This window comes from Lagopus leucura, unplaced genomic scaffold (assembly GCF_019238085.1).
Source record: "Lagopus leucura isolate 7727_CA_CO unplaced genomic scaffold, USGS_WTPT01 Super-Scaffold_1, whole genome shotgun sequence".
Taxonomy (NCBI): Eukaryota; Metazoa; Chordata; class Aves; order Galliformes; family Phasianidae; genus Lagopus; species Lagopus leucura.
Genome location: NW_024962250.1, coordinates 34590327 through 34612954, shown reverse-complemented (window position 1 = coordinate 34612954; position 22628 = coordinate 34590327). Strand labels below are relative to the sequence as shown.

The 22628-nt window shown below is 46.4% G+C and overlaps 1 protein-coding gene across 1 annotated transcript; it reads right to left on the bottom strand.

Moving 5' to 3' along the window:
* Nucleotides 1-2583: 2583 nt before the first annotated feature.
* Nucleotides 2584-21000, bottom strand: LOC122175650 (inverted formin-2-like). The gene is made up of 5 exons (XM_042863508.1): nucleotides 20921-21000; nucleotides 5569-5977; nucleotides 3965-4080; nucleotides 3339-3498; nucleotides 2584-2621 (listed from the first exon to the last, which is right to left on the bottom strand). The coding sequence occupies exons 2-5, from the start codon at nucleotides 5963-5965 to the stop codon at nucleotides 2584-2586; spliced, it is 711 nt and encodes a 236-aa protein (XP_042719442.1). The 5' UTR covers nucleotides 5966-5977; nucleotides 20921-21000.
* Nucleotides 21001-22628: the final 1628 nt, after the last annotated feature.

Below are 22628 nucleotides of genomic sequence, written 5' to 3'. Positions count from 1 at the left end.
CCCCCCATGCCAGGCAATGGAGGTGGAGGTGGGATTCCCCCCATGCCAGGCAATGGGGGTGGAGGTGGGATTCCCCCTATGCCAGGCAATGGGGGTGGAGGAGGGATGACCCTTGTGCCAGGCAATGGAGGTGGAGGTGGGATTCCCCCCATGCCAAGCAATGGAGGTGGAGGAGGGATGACCCTCGTGCCAGGCAATGGGGGTGGAGGTGGGATACCCCCTATGCAAGGCAATGAAGGTGAAGGAGGGATGACCCCCGTGCCAGGCAATGGAGGTGGAGGAGGGATGCCAGGGAGTGGTGGGGCTGGTGGTGAATTCATGGAGGCTGTGGGGGGCATGGATGCTGGGCTAGATGGCAGGGGTGGAGGTGGTGGGGGTGGAGGCGGTGGTGGTGGAGGGGCAGGAGCAGCGTTGGGTGGAGGGTTAGAGGTCTGTGGTGAGGTAAAGCAGGCTGAGAGCGGTGAGGACGAGGTCTTCTCTTCACAGGCTTGTGGTCCTGAGGAAGCTTCTGGTGTCGTGCAGGGGTTTGGTGATCCCACCAGGCTCTGAACTGCACTTGTGCATGGTTCTAGTTCAGTCTGGATGCCTCCATTTGCATTTCCAGAAAGATGTTTTTCAGCTCTTTTTTGCTTGTTTGGATGCTTCTTGATAGATAACAGCCTCTCAATTACTTCTTCAACAGTGTTTCCTTGGACTAGAAAAACATGCTGAGGTCAGAAAAGAGGATGATGCTCAATGAGATGTTCATGCTATCCAGCTCCCGCAGACCTGGAGCCACAAAGCTCCAGGATAATTTTACCCAGTGGTACTTTAATTTAATAGGGAAATTCTCATGGTACTGGCTCATACACACTGTTTTGAGCATGCCTGCCAGCACAGCCAGGCAGCCCCAGTGGCAAGATGCCAATGAAAACAGATTCTTGTTGACTCTCATGACCCAGGGCTCACTACAATGCCAGGGATTAGCCATCAAAGCAAGATGGTGAATCTCGAGCCCAACATGAAACTTGGCCAGTTCTCACTGGCATCTGTATAGCTGGAGCTTCCCATCAATACATGACCCTGTGCAGCAGGTACAGTTTTGTCTCTATTACCTTCCCAGGGAACAACTTTTGTGGGCACTGGGTTGAATGAGGAAAAAAGAGAGCTGACTACAAGGCTAGATGTATGTCATTCTTACTGTCTACAAGGCTAGATGTATGTCATTCTTACTGTCATTGGCGAGCAAAAGGGCTCTGTTCACTACTGCATCCAGTGACTCCCACAGCAGTAGGCTGGAGTGGTGAGACGGTTCCAAGTGGAGCAAGCTCTGCAGGATGGACAGCAGCTGGATGGAGACTGGGGAGCGGCTCACCTGGAAAACAGGGCAGCTTTCCATCACACCAAGTCTGTGTACCAGACTGGTTGCAAGCAAACTCTGTTAACTTTGCCACTGCAGGTCTTTGCAACCTACATGAGGGCCTACTTACTTTATTGAAGAGAGATGAAAAGACCTCATGGTGATCATTCATGTTTATCCCATCACATATCTTCAGTAATTCCTCATCATCTTCTATCTTGAACTCTTCAAATGTATCACACTGGATAAGCAGATCCTCCTCCTCTATGTCTCTAAAGTATTACAGAACTCATTTTCACTGGAGAGCCCTTCACTGATTTTCAGATAATTATTTTTCTTTAAATGGCTTTTAGTTCTTTGCCTCTCAGACTCAGCTGGTTCATGCTGGAAGTGCCCAACTCTACCTTATGTATAGAGGATCAATTGCCATCAGCATATCTTTTCTCGAACTGAATATACCTCTTTGTATAGCCAATACATAGAAGTCAATGGGACTACTCCTGGAATAATCTAGCCCAGAGTATGCTTTATATGTACTTCTCCTTGGAGCAGTAACAGCAGAGTGGCATTTCTACCTTTTCTGAAATTGGGCCGGCACCTTTTTTTTTTCTTATAGTCAACATAAACATTGCTTTTTAAAAAACTTCCTTCTATGCTGTTCAAAATTCGATTAAAAAACCAAAAACATTCTAAAGCCAAGTTTTCTAGCACTCTTGAGAGACTCAGTGCAGGAGAACTCTGCTTGTGCTTGCTGTCAGTAATGACAGACCTTCTCTAACTTTTAAGGGTTTGGATAGAGCAATTCCAATTACATAAAATGTTCTAAAATTTATCATGGGTTTTTCTGATAGAACATCATTTTAAAATTATGAAACCCTGAAGTCAGATGTGTGCAGATATGCATTAGAAAGGTGTCACAGCATTCATCAACTGCTTAGTGAGCCCACAGCATCACTTCAGGTTAAGTCTGAAATGTAGCCTCAATAATATCATTGCTGATCTGTGCTCCATCTGTGCCAAAGCCTCTGTCATTGCCATCTGCAACAACAGCTGCTCTCATGACACTGTGGTCGATGAGAGCACCTGAACATTGGCCTAACGTCTCCAGTTCCATGTAATGGCTGCATACCTGTGTGGTCCTCTCCCTCCATGTATACCTCACAACTGAAGACTGCCAAGTATTAAACTTCCACAGCTATGTTACTGTGACTCTCATTTGTATAAGAAAATTTAAACAGTGATCCTTACCTTAGCTTGTCTAAAATATCCAACAACTGAAGACCTGGCAGAACAAAAAATACATATATATATATTGGCATTATGACCTACTTGGCACTGATCTACTATGATCTTTATATAATGTTACTCTCATAAACACTTTTTGCAGAAATAAAAAGTGAAGCTATCCCAAATCTGTCAAAGTAGGTCGGTTCATTCCATAACTGAAGAGACCTGCAGCTCACATCTGCAGCTGAGTGAGCTACTGAGCATCCCTCTGGGGTTGCAGAGGGACACTGGCACTTCTAGGGCACAAGTCTTCTCATTCTAAAGTAGATGTCTAAAGCAAGTCATATGAACTGTGTGATCAAATGTCCCTTTTTCTCCACAGAAGGAAATGGAGCCTAGGCTCACCAGCACAGATGTGCACATTATATGAGGTGAATCCAAACTTCATCTCCTTTTATGATGAATTGTAATATAATGAAAAGTGCCCACAAAAGATGGCTGGTTATAAAAATGTGTTTGAGACTATCAGGGGGTGGTGGGATGATAGAAAGGATCAAAGGTATGGGAGAGCATCAAATACATCTGGCTAAAGAAATGTTGATGAAGAGAATAAAGAACACACAGACACACACAAAAGCAGGAATCCAGCTGTATTATTTGCAGTTTTCATCCCCAGCCCTCTTTAATTACCTTACAGGTACATCTGAAGATAAAGCCATAAAACTGCCCTGTACTTGGCCACGAGAAACTTAGGTCCCACAAATATCCTTACCTATGAACTCATTTCGGATCTGTGTTCTTGTTCTTAGGTCTTCTTTCCCAAGTATGATGGCATTGATAGCACTCAGCAGTGTCACCATGTATGGCACATTATCTGTGTTCGACAGCTCATTCATTATGACACTGAATCGATACTGCTGGTTCTTCACATTCTGTTAGTGACACAAGTGACATTTCTGTTTAGACGGTTCAGTAACAACTTCTTTAGTGCAGGCTCTCAACTAGGGTCACCATCTTAAAACCATTCTCAATTTATGCCTCGGAGCACAATACAGGAAGATAGAGGGAAAAGCAGCACTCTTATCATGGAACAATATCTGGTCAGCAGGGGACATCTGTGGAACTCCTCCTGCTTTCTGCTAACTTACATACCTGGTCTTGTAACCAGTGAAACCCATGGATGTGGCACCATCTACCTTTGTACTTTTCCTGACATAAAGAACATTATTATTGGTAGTCCTTTGCCCAGAGACAAATCACAGAGCAATGCCTCTGGGCTTCTGCTGACCAGGCCAAAATTCCTACAAATTCCTTTGTAAATCCCTGCCTCTCCTACCAAAATGATGTAAAGTGACCTTCTCTCCAAACCCTTTTCTCCTCCTGCAGCTCAAAACTTGCCTTGTAATGATCCAGGGCATCCAAAGCCAAACCATGGCCATCTGATGAGTAAATGCACAACGCAGCTAGGAGTTCAAATACTTGCTTTTTCACCATGACATTAGTTGTGTCAAGTGCTGGAGGAAAATGAAACAAAACAAAGTGAAAAAAAGATTTTTAAAATCACAAAGTTCTGAATCTCAGTGTCTTCTGCTGTAAGGCTTGTGGATAGTGGCAGAAGAAAACCTGAAAGAGTGCAGCCAGTGGAGGACAGGAAGAAAAATATCCTTATTTATAGATGTCCCACTCCAATAGCAGTATGTGGTAGTAACTTCTAGTTAGTAACTAACTCAGTTACCCCACCAGCTTTTTGGTGCTGCATGTAGCTGTTCACCTCTTCCAAGTACTAACAGCAGCCAAGATCTCAGCACTTGCAGTTACACATTTTATTTCCAATTTTCACATGCAAATGTTTTCTAGAACAGCAGATGAACCATTTTCCCCAATTAATGAATCTTATTTTTAGTGCAGAGTCACTCAACATGCATATCAAATAGGCCATTTGTTCTTTCCAGTCCTCATACATTTCCTTTTCTTTCATTATTCTCTCTCTATGAGCCCTTGGAGGTGAGAGGGAATGGATTAGGTTATCTTATTTTTGTGTTCATTGGTGCACAAAGAAGCCAGACTGCTGAGAAGCCCAGGATATCCCATTGTCTTTCACAGTACAGTAATGCCAGTTCTGTATTTCACACTGGTTAAGAAAATACAGCGTGAAAGAAAAGAGGACTTGAAAACTATAGAGAGGAACAAGCCATCTTTCAGATTAGATGCATTTTAATGAGCTATTAGTAAGGATATCCAAATACAGCTGTGATCTCAGCTCTGTGGAGCAACACAGAAGTTATCATCCCAGCCCCACTGCCAAGAAGTGCTATACAAGCAAACCCTAGGAGACGACCTGGAAGTTTCCTACCAAATGAAAGGCAGGAAATCTCAAATGATGTTATATCTCATTTCCTAGAAGGAAAAGACTGGGTAACATGGAAAATGGACTCTCTTAACATAGAATAGTTTGAGTTGGAACAGACCTTTGAAGGCCATCTAGTCTAGCCTCCCTGCAAAGAACAAAGATACAGATCAGTCATGCTCAGAGCCCCATTCAGGCTGACCTTGAATGTCTGCAAGGATGGGACATCCACCACCTCTATGGGCAACCTTGACTCTAAAAAACCTCTTGAGTCTAAACAATTCCACTCTTCCTCCTCCTTAGAGGCTACAGGTCTCCAAGCTCTTTCAACGCCTCTCTTTCTGTTCTTGGGCCTCACAAAAACTGATAGCAAATATCTGCTGAGAAGCTGGGTACTGGACTTCGCATTACTATGTATGGCCAATGCAGTGCTTATACCCAGCTTCTCATGAACTATGAAGACATCTGTGCAAAAATGAGTCCATCTAAATGGTATTAAGTGGCAAAAGCAATGTCATTTTAGAACAGACTTATTTTTAAGAGAAATTAATTCAATTAATCACTTGCAATCGACAACTTCCAAGAAGCCTGGTGCAGGGCAAGAGGATAAGCAACAGAAAAAGCCCAACTGTGTGGCAGGAAGATGTCTCCTCACCTTGGAAGAGTTTTCTGACGTAGCCTTCATTGCTCACAATGTATTCAATGCCTCTGTGGGAGTTCATGACTGCTCTCACACAGTTAATGCAAGTGAGCTGTAGCAAGGCATCGGAAATCCTGGCCACCCCTCTGCCAGACAGCCTGTCCAGAGCCTCCAGGAGGAGGTCCAATCCACACAGCTCCAAGAACTGGACCATCCAAGCATCATCACTGCTCTCCAGACGCTTCTTCAGCCCAGAGTAGTTCACCACTGATGGCATTTGCAGGAGGCGGATGCACAGCTCTGGCTCTGCATTTTCCAGGTTGGCCTCCGACTGGTCGGTATCCTGGGGCCCGAGTTTCTCCTTCAGGGCAGCCCATTTCTTGTGGGCACCTTCCTTTTTGATTGACATCATGAACTGCTTGTCCTGAAAGAAAAAGAAAAGACAACATGAGAAGTCCAGTTAGGCCGAGTACCAACCCCACATCAGCAATAGTTCTTCTCCTAGGGTCAGGACTTGAAGCACAACCACAGAAGGTTCCTGCTCCTATACCAGCCTGCTGCACGCCCGGCACACACTGGAACCAGTCCTCTGTTGAAGAAACTAAATACATCCCCTCCTTACAACACACATTATATTCAGGCCCTGATAACCCTGCAAAGAGACTCTTAGCACCTCTAAGTCGGTAAATACAGCTTTAAAAGTAGTCAATTTCCACCAGTCAATAGCTACTACCTATTTTTGTGCAGTGAAAGGATAATGTTGGAAGCAGCATTATCTGCTCTGAACTCCTTATGCCCATTAAACCACTTTGAAATCTCACTGCAGTGGAAATGCTGTGCAATTTCTAAGTATTTGTAATGGGATGTAGAAGTCATTTGAGCATATCTTGTTCATATAAGCATCCAATTACCCTGTCATTTCTTTCTTGCTTTTGTTTCTTTTGAATGATGCAGAGGTTAATTTTATAACACTCACTTAATCTCTTCCCATCTGCTATAGCAGCAAATATGTTTGCTAAATGTGGTGCTTGTGTGTGCTAATGTGAGACCCCAACAAGTTGCAAGCAGAGGGACTGCAGGGAAAGGCTATTAAAACAGCAGTACAGCTTTTTGGAGATGAAGCACATCCTTTCAAGGTCCATCTCCTATGGTCTGTCTCAGCAGCAAGGAGAGCGAGGAGTTGATTCATGACAGAGAAGGATCGAAGCCAAGCCAAATTAACCCTTTACGCTACATTTTATGTTTGAACCAGGATGCTCATTTTTCAGATCCTCAACGATTTAGGTTAGTTATCCAATGCAAATAGTTTTCAAAACTAAATGCAATAGTTTTAAAAATGAATTACTTTCGGAAGGGAGAGTTCTTCCACAGAAGGAGGACAAACCTGGGGCTGGCCTGTGTGCCTCAACGCCAGCCATTAATGCTTCCTCCTTCCCCGCTATGCCACCAGCAGCTTTGCTTCTCTGGGTTGGTGAGCCCACATCAAGACCAAAATAACCTAGGTGCCATTTATCCCCTAAACCCATCACCTGGTAGATTGAAGGATTCCAGGAGAATCTTGCCTTCATTATCAAATGCAGCAAAAGGCTTCTATCTCTGCAGCCAAAATGTTTGCTTACTCATCTGCAAGAGGCTTGAGAGCATGATGTTATGGACTTAAACATGGCTTTTGGATGGATGCAAAGTGTGGTGGGATGGGATATCTGAGATAGCTCAAACATTTCCCTCAGGGCAAAGTGTTGGGAAGCACTTCTTGGCAGGACACCTCAACACGCAGCTCACAGCATGAAAGACTGTGTAGAAGTAGGGTTGGAGGGTTTTAGAGTTGGCTGGATATGGCCACAGAAAATTGTAAAACATTTCTGGGGCTGTGGAGAAACATTTTTGCAGAAGGAAAAGTTCTTGTCCAAGCACCCAGTTGGCAATGGCCACAACTGGAAAACGCGAATATACCATCTAAGAACATACTGTACAGCTAAAAAGTAATAAAAAGGACCACTAAAGGAAAAAAAAGAAGAAAAGAAAACAAAAAAATAACAAGTCTCCTGCCAGAGTATTGGCTTGAGTTTCTAAGATTTGTCATCAGTGTCTGCAGTCCAGAGCCTACTCACTCTTCATTCTTGGCAAAAGTCTCACTGGATTTAGTCAACTCCAGCTCCTTCTCTACTCCAGCTCAGGAATTTGGGCTAGGCACAATGCAAAGAATAGAAATCCTCCCTGTCCAGAGGGAGGGAGACAAAGCCTCCTGCCCCCAGGGGTCCTCTTCCAGTTTCTGTTGGTCAAGACCAGATCCACAGCCCAAGGCCGCATCTGCATGAGGTACAGCACAGCCTATCCATTCCAGACCCTCCTTTGGTGGGCTCCCACAACTCAAGGTCCCTTGCCTTCCCTTTGACTCAGATAACTGGGACTCCTGGCATTTTGTTCCTGTAAAAGCAATCAGCATGTGCTGGCCCCATCACCACCCCAATGCCCTGGGTGATCTGTCTCTCTTCTTTGCTCAGCTGGAGCCCCAGCTCTTTGCTCTCCCCAGAGTGAAAGTGTGCACCAACACCAAGCAGAGAATCTGGTTGCACCGCTGCTGACCGCAAGCTTCTTCTCTCTTTCAGTGGCTTCTTTTTATACTCAATAAATTGCCTTTTCATTTGCATATGACTAAACCTTTTTTATCAAACCAGATAACATAACAGGCTGGTTTTTTTTTCTCCAGTTGGACAAATACATCTTTATATATAGTATCAGTTACAGGAAGTCAGAAAGATTATAATAGGATCACTGACCTTAACCTTTGCTGATTTCTGAAAATTAAGCTAATCCAGTGCAACAGGAGACAGGAAATACCAACAGTGCATCCTGTTGGCCAGCAGGGTTGTCCTAAACCATCCTTTCCCCCCCAGCTGCTCCACACAGATGTGAAGAGATGAGAAGCAAACCCAGGCAGGTAAATCTCAGAGCAGTAAAGGCCTGAGCTGTCTTGCACTGAGCTGAACAAATTTAATTGATTAAATATTCTTTCCCACAGAGAGTGTATTCCCTTTTTCTGTGAGGAAGTCTAAAAAAAAAAAAGAGACTGATAATGTATATAACTGTAAAAATGAAATTAATTAAATAGGAGCTGTGCTATATAAATGGAAAGCACCATTCTGCAGATGGTGTGATAAATCTGTTTACAAACAAGGATATGAGTGATATATTATGAATGCAGCATGTTCCCCTGTTTTCCAAGCACAGTATTGTGAAGCTGCACAGCTCCATCCTCAGAGGGCTCCTGGCTTCACCTTCCATCTCCGACCACAGGAGCTTACCAGCAGGTAAATGATGGCTGTGTAGTGGAGACAGATACGAGATTAAAATGGATTGCAGTGCAGTGGTGGAAGTGATGTCCCCAAGTTCTGGCTGGCAGTGCCCCATCTGCACTCTCAGCACAGCATGGGTGCTGCTCCCTCAGACATGTCCTGGTGCCATCCCTGCTCCCTGCACTGGGACACCCACAGCTCACACTGGGATAAACGCAGCGCCCTGCTGATCTTGCTTCTCATCTTTGGAGCTGGGCTAGACCTGGTGGTGGGGAATGACATCTGCAGAAGTCTGAACGCAAAAGTACTCCTGAGCAGTCAAATTTGAGGAGAGTCATCATAAATGAAATGCTCATCCTCTTGCTCCTGGCAACAGAAGCATTGATTCATGATGCTAACTGCTTGGATCATTGGGTTTGCAAAGCCACATCCATTCAGCCTGGTCCTTTAAACTTTCTTCTTCCTTTCCTTCTGAATCAGATGCTTTTCTGCAGCACTGTGTGCCCCTCTTTCCTCCAAGTAAAAGCCAGCTCCTAGGGAGATGACATCTGTAGGGAATAAATCAGGGCATGTCGATACTTTCTTCACCCTGGGTTGCTGGAGAGAACAGAGTGCACAGCACAGATTTCAGTTGCGATTATTACACGCCTCCAGGATGCCATGGATCACAGCAAGGACCCGGGAGGACAAAAAAAGGATGATTTTTCAGGACAGCCTGATAGGACTGGGTGGGAAGGAAAGTGAGAAAAGTAACAGATTCAGAATCGCTCATTTTTTGGGAGCAGACCCAATGCCCATACTACTCGACAAAGAGAAGCTATTGGGATGAGAATGCCCTTTCAGGAGGGCAGACTTCATGCACTGCCTTCATTAAATCACAGCTCTTTACTTCTCTCAGTGAGACCACTGCACATCCTTGGCCATAAGAAAAGCACTTTTGGGGCTGCTCAGGCCCTCCCTCCCGTGTCTGTTCCTGGTGCTGGAGAAGCTGCTGTGCTTGACTGCCTGCTAATGATAGGTTTTGCTTCTGGGTAGTTCCAGTTTTCACTCCACTGCTGGGAATATGCAGAGCCTTTGTATTTTGCAACATGTCAGTCTACTCAGTCAGTATAAAGAAACAACATCCCGGCTCTGCACTTTCCAAAAACCTGAAAGCCTGATGGGTTTGTTCTTCCTCCTGCTTTCATTTGCACTATTGTGTTTTCCTGTGCGGTGTCTGAGCTGCTCAGTGCACACCAACTAATGAAATCATCCTCCCACATGCTGAAAGAGGGGGGCAGCTCTATTTTAGGCACAGTTTGACCCCTAGAGAGGACCCATTACTGACAGTAGGAATAAGGGGAGCTCATGTTAAGAATCTGGTGGGAAAGTGAGTCATGCCAGCCAGAGGCAAGATCTGCACAACAGAGGTGGTGGATGCCCTGTCATTGGAGGCACTCTGGGTCAGGTTGGAGGGGGCTCTGAGCACCTGATGGAGCTGTAGATGTCCCTGTTGATTGCAGGGCAGTTGGACTAGATGACCTTTATGGGTTCCTTCCAACTCAAACAATTCTATGATTCTCTCTCCTGGCCAGATATAAGCTAAGTATCATGTGATAGCTTGCAGAAACAAGTGGTTACTATGTCCACTCAGAATAGATTGGCAATGATGGGGTTAAGCCAGGATTAACTACACTAGTAAAAAATAATTACCTGTGCCTGCTTCCTCCCCAGCAAACAAACAAGTAAATAAATCATTAGTCTTCTGCAGGAACCATGCATAAATCACACTGGAGTGAGATGCTCAAGGATGTTTGTGATAGTGTCTTCAGAGACATTGAAAGTCTTACTTAAAGCTTGCTCCAGCTTAGATTTAAATGGGCTTAGAAAGAGTTACAGCAGTAACGCGGTCTGAAGATGCCCAGTAACCTATATCCTTTATCCTGGCAAGCCAGGTTTAAAAGAAATCAGTGCAACAGTCAGAAATGGCTGCTGCTACTGAGGAAACACAGCCAGAATCAACACCTGATCCTTCCCTGTCAGCCAAACCAATTTTAAAAGCTTTCCCTGGCAGATGAGAGCCCTGCAGCATCCTCACCTGCTACCACAGGTTTTGGGTCAGTGATGCCACATGGCAGCCAGCACCCATTCCATGCACACAGGGGATGCACTCCCACCTGTGCTGAACACAACCCACAGCATGATGCTGTATCCCATCACCAGGGCTTCCTCATGGCATCCCGAATCTTTTCCAGGTCCCAAGGAAACCCTGCTGGGCTCTATGGCACGTCTGGAGCCATCACAGCTCCTGTCCAAGCCATGCCAGCGCCATTTGGCATTTTAGGATGCAATGTATGAGGATGATTTGGTGGCCACATGAGAGGCAGAAACTGTTACCCAGCAACATGCAAAGCGCAGTCATAACTTTCTAAGATTCTCACGGTTTGCTCACAGTGGGAAGCTGTCAACCAAACAGATACTACAAGAGCCAAAAACCTTCTGCAATTGCTTTTTTTTTTTTCTCTCCTTTTAAACACCTCCACAGGAAGCCAAGAGGACAGAAAAATGAATTCCTACCTTGGAGTTCAAGCCAAATTATTCTCCAGTCTCTCTCACCTAAAAGGATCCTCTCCAAACAGCCCTGTGAGCCTGCACTTCCCAATCCAGCTTGTGTTCTCCTCTGCCAAGCAGCCCTCAGTCATTAAGGTCTAAATCCCCAAACTAGCGACTGTCTGCAAATCACACACTGCAAAAAAGTTCAACAGGATGTTGGCGTTTAATAATATGTAAATATCAGTCTGCCAAATGGTGCAAGCAAATAATTTTCCTGTAGCCTTCAGGAAAGGCATTTGCATGTCGTTTGTCACCCCCTTCATTCACTCTGTGCTGGAGAAGGGGATCTGTGCACAGTCCCTGGGCTCTAAACAAAAGACATGTGGTGACTCAGAGCAGGAAAATGATCTGGCAAAAGGTGAAAAAAAAGAGAAAATATATATATATATATATAAACCAGAAAAGAAGAAAGTTGGCCAGCGTGGGATGGAGTTGGCCAGGGTGGGATGGACGGAGAGCCATCCTTCTCTCCACCCTTGTTGGCTGCAAGGCTTTGTAGCATTGGGTCCTATAGCACTGCAAAGTCAGCAAGGTGTTGGAACTGCATAACTCAGGGGTGATGTCTCCTCTGGGGCTGCCCACCCAGCAGACATCATTCCATGTCAGGGTTGTGGCTTTAGGAATGCTGCTTGTTCTGAGCTCTCCTACATCTTTGTGCCTCAGCTTGGCCAGAGCTCAAAAGACTCTGAGGATTTTAATAACTCATTTTAATGGAAAACCTTTTCTGTTGTGCTTCTGGTTGGGTTTTCACAGAGCTGTAAAATGGCTGCTGCACTCTCTTGGGAGGTGCTCGCTGTGAGCTGGCTGTTATTGAGTTGTGAATATTTCAGCATGGCCTGTGTAGGCAGCGGTCTGCTGCCTGGCTCGTGGCAGCCATTACACTTCAAATGCTGTTTTCTCTCCCTCGATGGGGCCTCCAACCAGAATAAATCACCCACAGGATGAAGTTCTCTGCTCTAATGAAGAAACTCAGTGCTTGTGTCCAGGAGCACTGCTGCACCAGTTCTGGCTGCATCAAAAATGAATCTCAGAGTGGTTTGGGTTGGAAGGGACCTCAAAGACCACTAGTTCCAACCCCTTGCCATAGGCAGGTTGCCATCCACTAAGTCAGGCACCAGCTCAGGCTGCCCAGGGCCCCATCCAACCTATCCCTGGAATACACCGATCCGCCTGTCCCTAGGCTCACATCCTTGCTTTAAGGGAAGCCTTTGCCCTAACTAAGGCAGTTTTGCTGTAACAATCCAATGCTGAGGAAATGACTTAGCATAGTTCTCTGTCCTGCTGTAGGAAGCATTACAGTCCAAGATAAACATTCTTCCGTGATGGATTTTACATCAGCACATGCGTTTCACTTTACTGTGCACTCCTGAGGTGCAGCTCCCAGCCCTTCGATCAGTCACTGCCCCGGTTACTGGGAGGAGATGGATGCACAGCAGGGCTGCAGAGAAGAATCAAAGGCAAAAATCCTGCAGGAAAGGCTCGCTGGTGTTACAAAATCCTTTTCTGGCAGCCAAGGGAAGGAATTTAAAGGGTTATCAGCTGCCATCAGGTTTCATCTGAACTCTGGACCTACAAGATATGCCAGAAATGTTTGTTCTTTGAAAGTCTGCACTCACTCCTATGTAAAAAAAAAAAAAAAAAAAAAAAAAAAAAAAAAAAAAAAAAAAAAAAAGAACAATAATAATAACAAGGAGCAGAAGCAGTGAAATCAGGCTACAAAAGCAGAAAAGCAGCCCCAGAATTGCAGGCCTTCTGCAAGCCTCCAGCACTGATCCAAAGATCTGGCAATGGGGAGCAGCTCTCTGCGACCACTTGTTGGGTGCCACAACAAAGGCAGGTGAATGGGCATGTGCTTGTGGGGTCTCTGGGGGAAAACGAAGGTGCCAGTAAGAAATGCAGATAATTTGATATCAGCACCTGTCCAGGTGATCCACTGCCACGGAGCAGGCAGAGGTCCAGAGGAGCTGTGGGGGCAGATGTTGGGGAGGACCTCTGAGCACTCTCACAGGGAGCTGCTCTCTCTTCTGCTGGCTGAATTCTCTCCTCAGAGACTGAACAGATTTTACCTTCAGCCCTCCAGACACCGACCTCTGGCTGCCTTTCTGTGAAATACATTTGCTGAAGTTGATGGTAAAGAGGAAAAAAAAAAAGGCCTTTTGAAGTAAGTGTCTATCTGATGGATAATGAGAATAAAGGACCATTCTACTGCCAGCACGTGCATATTTCCTGGAACACAGTATCTAATAGGGTAGATCTATTTTAAATGTCAAAACCATTCAGTCCACAGTTCTTCTAGGAAGTTCTTATAACAACACACATCCTGTTTTTTGGGGATGGTGCTTTCAGCTGGGGAAGCACCATGAACTCCACACTTCACTGAGCAGGAGATGACCACATTTTCTGCAAATAAATAAATAAATAAATAAATAAATAAATAAATAAATAAATAGAAATGAACCCTGCATCAGCAGTCTTACACAGAGCAAATGGCACAGATCTGTGCATGGATCTTTGAAGAATACATGCGCACACACTGGCTACATCTTCTGCTACTTTATCTTGCATACATTCATTGCAGTGCATGAGAAGGAAGGCAAGAGCTCTGCAGGAGGTTGCATGCACTTCTGAACCAAAGAGCTGCTCGGATCCATGTCAAGGTCTGAGGATATCCACTAAAAAAAGCTACGGGGACACCAGAAGGGTCCTTAAGGAGGCTGCATTTTTCCAGCTGTTCCCCAAACAGATTGCAAACGTGACTCCTTCCTATGGAGACTGGCTTTTCCATTGGATCATGATGCATGTGGCTGGCATTGCAGTGAGCCATCAGCCCAAGAGCAAACATCCTGAGCGCTTTTGTTTCGATAAGGCTGATGGCAGCCAGGATTCCTAGCGGCACAGTGAGGCATACACCACATACATTAAGGAGGTTGGCCCCAGGTACCTGCCTGGGAGCCATATGGCTGTGGATGTTACTAGGAGCAACCAGAAAACATGCCCTGGTGCTAATTCCAAAACTTAAGCATTTGAAACAAATTTGTGAATAGAGCAGAAGACTGGCTTAGCATTATTTCAAAGCTAATCACTCCAAACATCCCTTCAGACTATTTTCTCCACTGCTAGGTGAAAAAGTTTGACGTCTCTTTTATAAGCAATAATCCCAGTGTACTGAGTGGCTTAACCCCTTATTGCACTGTTCTAAGAGGAACTAAAGCCACCCCTCCTAAAAGCTCTTATGCCATTTCTAAGCCACATTCCTGTAATTAACGTGATGGGATTTTAACATGCTCCATCCACCTGGAGGTTTATGGTGAGATATTCTCATGTTGGGGACAAAATGGTCCCATGATATATTTTAACATAATAACATGACCAGGTGTAACATAAATGTAGGGTATCTTACATTAACACTTTCATCAATGATCCTCATGGGTCCCTTCCAAGTTGGGATATTCTATGATCTCTTTTAGTGTTTCTTATGAAATTATTTAAAAACACTTTAGCAACAAGGTGTTGATACTGTTGTTTTTCTTTGAAAAGAAATTACAGAATCATTATAGTTGTAAAACATCAATAAGATCACCCAGTCCAACCCCAACTCTTCCTCACCATGCCCACTGACCACATCCCTCAGTGCCACATCTCCACAGTTCTTCAACACTTCCTTGGAGAGTGACTCCCCCACCTCCTGGGCAGCTGCGCCACTGCATTACCACTCCTTCTGATAGATAAATACACAACAAATGTTAGGATATCATTTTATCAGCAATTAATCTCTTCAAGGCTTGCTCTCACATTTGCTTACAGGTGTTACCAGAATGGAAATTTGGGAATTGCAGGCTCGTAAATCAATTCAGTGTTGCCACAGTCTTTTGCCCTACATTGCTCCCAGCTAAACAGAGGCCATGTTTACGGCTTGGGAATAGGCTGTGTGAGTTCAGTGCACTCCAAGTAGTGGAAATAACAAAACCCAGAATTTATCCCCAGGCTTCTAAAAGAAACCTCAGGAACTGGAAAAACACAAAATAACTCATGAATATTGGACAGCTTGTTCTGAAATTTGGAGCTACAGTGTATCAGTGCATAAACAGCACATGGAGCCAAGCAGGCTGGGGAGCAGCCATCTGAGGAAGCGGCAATACAGCTCAACCAGTGCCACATCACTGTGATGTAAAGCAGAAGGGAAACAAGTCATTAACGTCCATCAGCGAATAAAAACATTTGCTCCCAGGCTCACCTTCCTGGCAGGCTCAAGTTTGTGCTGTTTGTCATGTAAGACAGGAGCAAGACATGCTCATGGGCACTTCACAAATTACAGAGCCCACTGCTGGTAAATACTGCAACCCTCACTCACTTATTCCACGCAGACCTTTTTACTTGGGCTAGGAATGCTTTTCTTTACAACACTCTGCACGTGGTGTTAAGCTGACTACTCTAAATAACAGAAACAATTAATCTGCTTCAGAAATATAATCAACTCTTCCTGAGCTAGAGGCACACGAAGGAGACTGGCACCCTGGGGTACATTAAATAGAGCATGGCCAACAGGGTGAGGGAGATTCTCCTGACCCTTTGCTCTGGTTGGGACACATTTGGAGTACTGTTGCAATTCTGGGCTCCCCAGTTCAAGAAAGACAGGGAACTGCTGAAGAGAGTCCAGCAGAAGGTTACTAAAATTACTGGGACCTGGAACCTCTCCTGCACAAGAAAAAGCTAGGAGCCCTGGGGCTGTTCAGCCTGGAGAAGAGAGGATGGAGAGAGGATCTTGTCAGTGCTTATAAATATCTAAAAGGCAAAGACTTGTGTTACTACCTGGGGCTTCCATCAGGACCTCACACCAATGCTTCACTCACTGCTGTGATGGCTGAGTGCAGAAACAGGACGATGAGAAGCAGATAGATTCCAGATAGAAGAAACCAGCACAACAGAAGCAGTGCGGAGATAGCTGCCTTATTGAAAATAATGTGATTTACTGCCAGAGCAGAGGGTAACAAAGTTATTCCTTAGCTGCATCAACAGAAACAAGGCCAAACTGAAAATAAATAGGTAAACAGAATTGATGCCATCCTCTTCCGTTGCCTCAAGTGGGGAGAATGGGGCTGATGGGGCAGATGCTGCATCCATGCATATGTGCCCACTGCTCCCAGGGCTGGACAGGAGCAGACCCCATGGCTCCTGCTTTGCTTGATCCACGCCAGGGTAAAATCATAAACATTTTCCACTTAAACGAGAACTAAATTTAGGCTTTTATAGTGTCATGGTACCTCCTTTCCCACACTTTCCTGGAGCTATCCCAGTACAGCTCAAGTTCCCCAGCTCTCCTCTCTCATTAAAACGTGACTCAGCTCTCCCAGCTGGAAGCACAGAGACCCACGCAGTCCCATTCTGGCCATCAGCAGCGTCCTGTCTTCACTTCTGCATTCACCATTAGGCTGAAGGCAACAGAAGGCTTTGGATGGGGGAGAAGTGAGTGTCACTGAAGCTGTGTATGCTCTAAGCAGCTACACAACCCGTCAGATGGAGTTTCTCTTGCGTCCCTTTTGGGAAAGTCCTCCTAACATACAGGACTGACCAAGGGCACCTGTACAACAGACCAGACAACAGACAACTACTACAATGGAGCAGCACTGCAAAGAGCAAGTGGTTTCTTTGCCTTTACACATTTTCCCAAATTAATACCACATAACACTCAGTCAAAATAATGGTCGTGGTGAGAATAAACGGGAAGTCAATGCTAAATAGCACCACCTGGTGACACCCACTAAACCCATACCAAGTTGGTTGTGTCACCCTGCTGAGATCTGGCAGCTCTTCATTTGCCTTTATTTTTTTATTGGACACAGTGCTGGCACAAGGACCCCTCGGAAGTGAGCTGCTACTTTCTGGGTGCTTAAAACACCCTGGAGTCCATTGAGTGCCTCAATCCTGGAGCCCAAGTGTCACCCACTGAGTCCCAGTCCTGCTGGCTTTGCCCACGGCCCTTTATCAGCTCAGCAGGTTTCCCAGAGCAATACACCACAAAATGCTACACAGCTTTCTGCAAACACATTGCTTGCTTAAGATTCTCATCGATTTGTAGCTTCAGTTTTTCCAGCACTGTGAAATGTCAGCGCAGGTATCAAACTACCAGAAATAGCTGAACACCATTGGTTACATCAAATAGAAAAATCACTAAACTGTTAAACACAGACCCTCTCTCAAAGCTCTCTGCAGATCAGAAGGGATACGTTGACAAAACAGCAGCAAACCTGCCACACTGTACAATCCCTTCTAACTGCAGCCACTCCTGCACGCTACAGGCGATGACTCAGTAGCTCATGAATTCCACACACCCTATTTGTTTCTACATTCAGTTCCACAAAATCGGCTCCTTGTCTACCGCCAATGACATCTGGTAGCAATGACAAGGCTTTTCTGTTTTTCAGTGGTTATTTTTTTCCTAGGAACAGAGAAGCCAGGTGATACGCAGCCTTGCTCACACAAATGCAGTGATCCCTTTTTGCAAAGTGTTCTCATGCTGCTTTTTGTTCCCCTCCTTCCATTGCTCTTCCACAGCTGGAATGTGAATGCTGTGACAAGACCCACACCTAAGCTCACAAAAGCCCAACCATCAAGGTGCCACCTGCTGGAAGGACAAAGCCAAGGCTCACACCCTAACCTCATTTTCTTCCTTCTCCCAGTTTGGTCTTAGCAACTTGGTTGCCAGCCTGGGACCCAAGAGCTCTCAGTGCAATGAAATAGGGAACTGCCCGCTTGCTTTGTAATGCTGAGAAACACTGCAATGATCTTGAGTTTGGCAGATAATACAGAAGGATAGAATGGATTAGGTTAGAAGCACCTAGTCACACTCATCCTGAGGCACTGAGCATTTTGAGGAGCCTCCCTCCTGCACAAAGGGCATCAGGCTGCAAGGCTGCACCGAGCTACTGCACAACATTTAGCCCATTTTCACCTAGTTAAATAAAACAGTGCACACAATGTTACAGTGTTAGCAAATGGAATGCAGATATCTCTTTATGATGGACTTGTTTGCATCTGCCCACTGTGGCATTTTGCACTGCGTGGAGCTGGATTTGCTCGGCGCCGCTGGGCGATCCTATGAGTTAACTGTGTTGATTCAGCGGGTGCTGCTTCCACTGAATCATTATTGATAGATCTTACTGCAAATAGTAAGGGCAAAGATTTAACTGGGAGCTCAATCTGAGCTCAGATACAAGCCCTGAGACTGTCTGAAGTTGCATGACTTGCTCCAGCTCTATGAGACAGGTTAGTGGGCATGGTGGTGATGGGTTGGCAGTTGGACTAGATGATTTTGGAGGCCTTTTCCAACCTTAGTGACTCTATGTTTGCTGCCTAACCTATTGCACTGCATTGCTATCCACTGCCCAGCTACTTCCATCTCATGGCTGGTTACGGTGCAATGATGGATTAAAAATCCCTCATCAGCAGAATAATTGTTGCAGAGGAAGTATATAATTGGAGATATGGAAGTAAATGGTGGGGAAAGAGGGTCAATATGCAAATGAGTTTGCTCTGATAAGAAAAATTTTCTACACAGTCACTCTGAGAAATCTATCATGTGTAGCTGGCACACAAGGAAGGGGTAGGGTTCAGTTTCCAACATCTCTGAAGCATAGCCACCTGCTGCACAGCTTGCAGCAAAGCTGGGAGCCAAGCCACGGAAGGTGAACAATTGCACTGAGTACACATCTACAGGGAACAGACAGCCACTCATGTGAAAGGAAGCAGTGGTGGGGTCAGCACTGAAAGTGGGGGAGATCCTGTCCTACCTTCCTTTACAGCACCGTCATGGGAAGTAGCAGGAAAGCAGGAAAGAGCTGGAGGAGAGTGCAGCAGTGCAGAGCATGGGGATATGCTATAAAAGTTGGACTGATAGGAGGGCTGGACTAAAAGATCTGTGTGCAGAACACACAGGTCAGGGGGACACCTGGGGATGGCAATGTCAGCTTGCCATTGCCATTACAGGATTGAAAGAGCCCGAGGAGGAGGTTTATTGCAACGCCTACTGGAGAGGGATCTATCTCCAGATCAGGAGTCATGGCACGAGTGGTACCCGACTCACCCTGCAGCTCACTCACATCCCTTCAGAAGCCAAACATACAGTGTGGGGCTGCTGGGGACCTGCAGCAGCTGAAGCCTGCTTTATGGGAGCAGACAGCAAGTCCTAGCTTGTCTACCACTGTACAATGCAAAGCAAGGAACAATTTCTATACTGATAAGAGAGGAAAAGAGCACAATAAGGAGAACTAAATAATCACAGTGCCAATATAAAGCGAGACAAAGAAACATATTGGAAGAAATGTTATATTATCTGTTCAGCAAAGTTCTTAAACATACCCTTCCCAGGAGAGCAGGGAGAAACGAATCACAACGCTGTGCAATAAGGCATAATATCATTCGGTGCTCAATCTGCTGACCTGCCAGGTCCCTTCCTGTCCCACATTCAGACGATCTGTTACACAATGGCTCTTGTACAGTGCTCACATTTTTGAAGCAAATTCTTGGACAGCAGCCTGGAGGGGGATTATTCACTTACAACAGCACCAAAAGGCATTACCCAGGCTCCCAGCTGCCTGCAGCTCCCTGACGCCACCTCAACTTTGGCAGCTGCGTGGTGGAAAACCAAACTGATGTGGATGGAAGAGAAAATGAGATTAGCAACCAAGGAGCTTAGGCTGTGCTCCGTGGGATGGCTGTGACCTTACTGCAACTCGGCTGACTCCAACTTTTCTTTATAACCTACTTCAGTTAGAAGTTCCCCCACAGACAGCCGGGGGAGTAGCACAGCCTGCAATGTATGCTCAAAGCAATTCCCAGCCCCAGCAGGCTGATGCACAGCTCGCATCACGGTGGGCACAATTTTGGGGTACTTCTCGCAGATCAGAGTACCCCAGCACGCCTCCTCCACCCCCAGCCTCCGGAATTTAGTTCCCAGTGCTGATGTCGCAAGAAAGCACTTCATCAGCGGAGAGCTGTTGAGCAAAAGGGAAGACGTGGAAGGAGGGAAGTATGTAGAGCCGGGCAGCACTTGGGAAACCTTGCCCAAAATCCGAAGAATGCTTCAAAATAAAAGCCGAAACCCGGGGCAGAGAGCGGCTATCCGCAGCCCGAGCGGACCTCATCTCACACCTGCTGCAATCCGGACCAACCCCCCGCAGCATTGCGACCGGCCCGTGCCGCCACCTCCCCGCTCCATCACGGCGGTACATGGAAAGGGGCACCCGCACCCCGCGCCGCGTCCCATCCCCGCGCAGAGCCATCGCACCTGCAGCTCCGCAGCGGCTGAGCGATGCCTCCGACTGGGCACGGAGGTGTTTCCCCCCACACCGCCTTGCTCGCAGCCTGTCTGGCTCTGGGAGAGGACTCCCGACCGGGCTGCGACACACGGAGAGGAATTTCAGCTCAACTTCTCTCACTGGCTCCCACCGAGCATCCCCCCTCCCCGGTCCTGATGCCCTTACCGCGGCGGTCTCCTGCGGACGGGGGGCGGCGGTCTCGCAGCCTGCAGCGGACAGCCAACCTCCGCCAGAACACCAACCCGCCGGGCTCTGCCCATCCGCCCGCCGCGGCGGCCGCGCCCGGTTTAGAGGCGGAGCGGAGGCGGTGCGACGAGGGAGGGTCCGGCTCCGGCCCTGGTGGGGAAGTTTGTGGAGGCTGAGGCGCTCCATCCTGGCGCTGCTCACGGCCGGGACCTCGGGCAGCGAGCGTGCGTGCCAGTATGTGCTGCTGGGCTGCTTCCTTGCTACGGTTGTAGGAGGAGTAGAGGGATGGCTTTGCTTTGAGAATCATGGAATTATAGAATGATTTGGGTTGGAAGGAGCCTTAAAGCCCACCCAGCCCCAGCCCCCTTCCATGGACTGTTTGCCCCCACCAGCTCAGACTGCCCAGGGCCTCATCCAGCCTGACTTTGGGTGTCTCCAGGGATTGGGGCAACCTGCCTCACCACCCTTACTGTAAAAAACTTTTTCCCTATATTCAGTCTAAATCTCTGTCTTTAAGTTAGAAACCGTTCCCCCTTGTTCCATCTCAACAGATCCTGCTGAAGAGTCTGTCGTCTTCTTTCTTACAGCCCCCTTTAGATACTGAAATGCTGCTCTCAGGTCTTCCTGGAGCCCTCTCTTCTTCTGGGGCAGGAGGAGGGCACTCCCTCAGCCTTTACAAAGTGCCTCAGCTCTACAGATGAGCAGTGTAATGCTGGAGCTAAGTCTACATGTTATCAGCCAAGTAGGGAGAGTTTGGTGACAAAGATCCTTTCCCTTTGTGGGTCAGGATGCTGCCTCCCATATTGTCTCTGTGCTGGTTTGAGGCAGCCATGCAGTGGTGGCTTTGCCATCCAGACAGAAATCTAGCAGGAAAAATCATGGATGGGAAGAGAGGGAGAGCTGACATGAAAATCCTGATCGGTGTCTGCTGCAGAGAGCTGCTGCAAGCTGGTGAGTGCCAAGCCTCAGACTGCTGAGTGCAATTACGGGAGGCTGGAGGATAGTTACAGGGGAAGAACACAGTGATGAGCGCCTCAGAGTCTTCAGATTGGAAAATGACACCAAAGATTTTACTCTTTGCTCATAAATGCTGCTTTGTTTCTAGCGAGAGAGGAGAGAAATGGGAGAAGGCTGCATCTATTGAGGATGGCAGTTAGCACACACAGCTCATCAGTTATTCTACTTAAAAGAAATGTTTCCAACCAGTATCTTATGTGATACTCAGACAAGCACATAATTTGTTTTACAAATCCGCATTGCAGAAAAAATGGATGTGTCCCCTGGAATCTTTCTCTGAGGATTTATCCTGATTTTAAAAGAGCTGTTTTTTGTTCAGAAAATACTGATCATCTTTTGCTGCTTCTGTTGTCTTTGCTTTAGCCAACATCTCTCTTCTGTATGTTTTTGTTACTTCGGTGTGTGAAGAAAAATAGGGACCACAGATCTTTCATAGGTGAGCCCACTTTTCTTCTGCTCTGCCTTTTTCCTCCTGGGGCTGCCCTGGCACACAGCTGGGGTTGGCTGCATGGGGAGCAGGCAGGACGCCTTGCTTACATCATGGTGGGTCTTTCTTCTCCTTTTGCCTCTTGCCCTTTTGGGCATTTTCAGTATCAGGTTGGAGGCTGGTCTCCTACCCAGTATCTGCATGTGCTGAGCAGTGCATCATTTACTCTATTTATCGGCTGTG

What these genes read in the sequence shown, in the direction of transcription:
- LOC122175650 (XM_042863508.1), bottom strand. Translation starts at nt 5,965, where the DNA reads ATGATGTCAATCAAAAAGGAAGGTGCCCACAAGAAATGGGCTGCCCTG. An exon ending in ATGCCCTGGATCATTACAAG is followed by an intron (nt 3,499 to 3,964) that starts GCAAGTTTTGAG and finishes TGTCACTAACAG; the next exon opens with AATGTGAAGAACCAGCAGTA. An exon ending in GATCCGAAATGAGTTCATAG is followed by an intron (nt 2,622 to 3,338) that starts GTAAGGATATTT and finishes TTGTTCTGCCAG; the next exon opens with GTCTTCAGTTGTTGGATATT.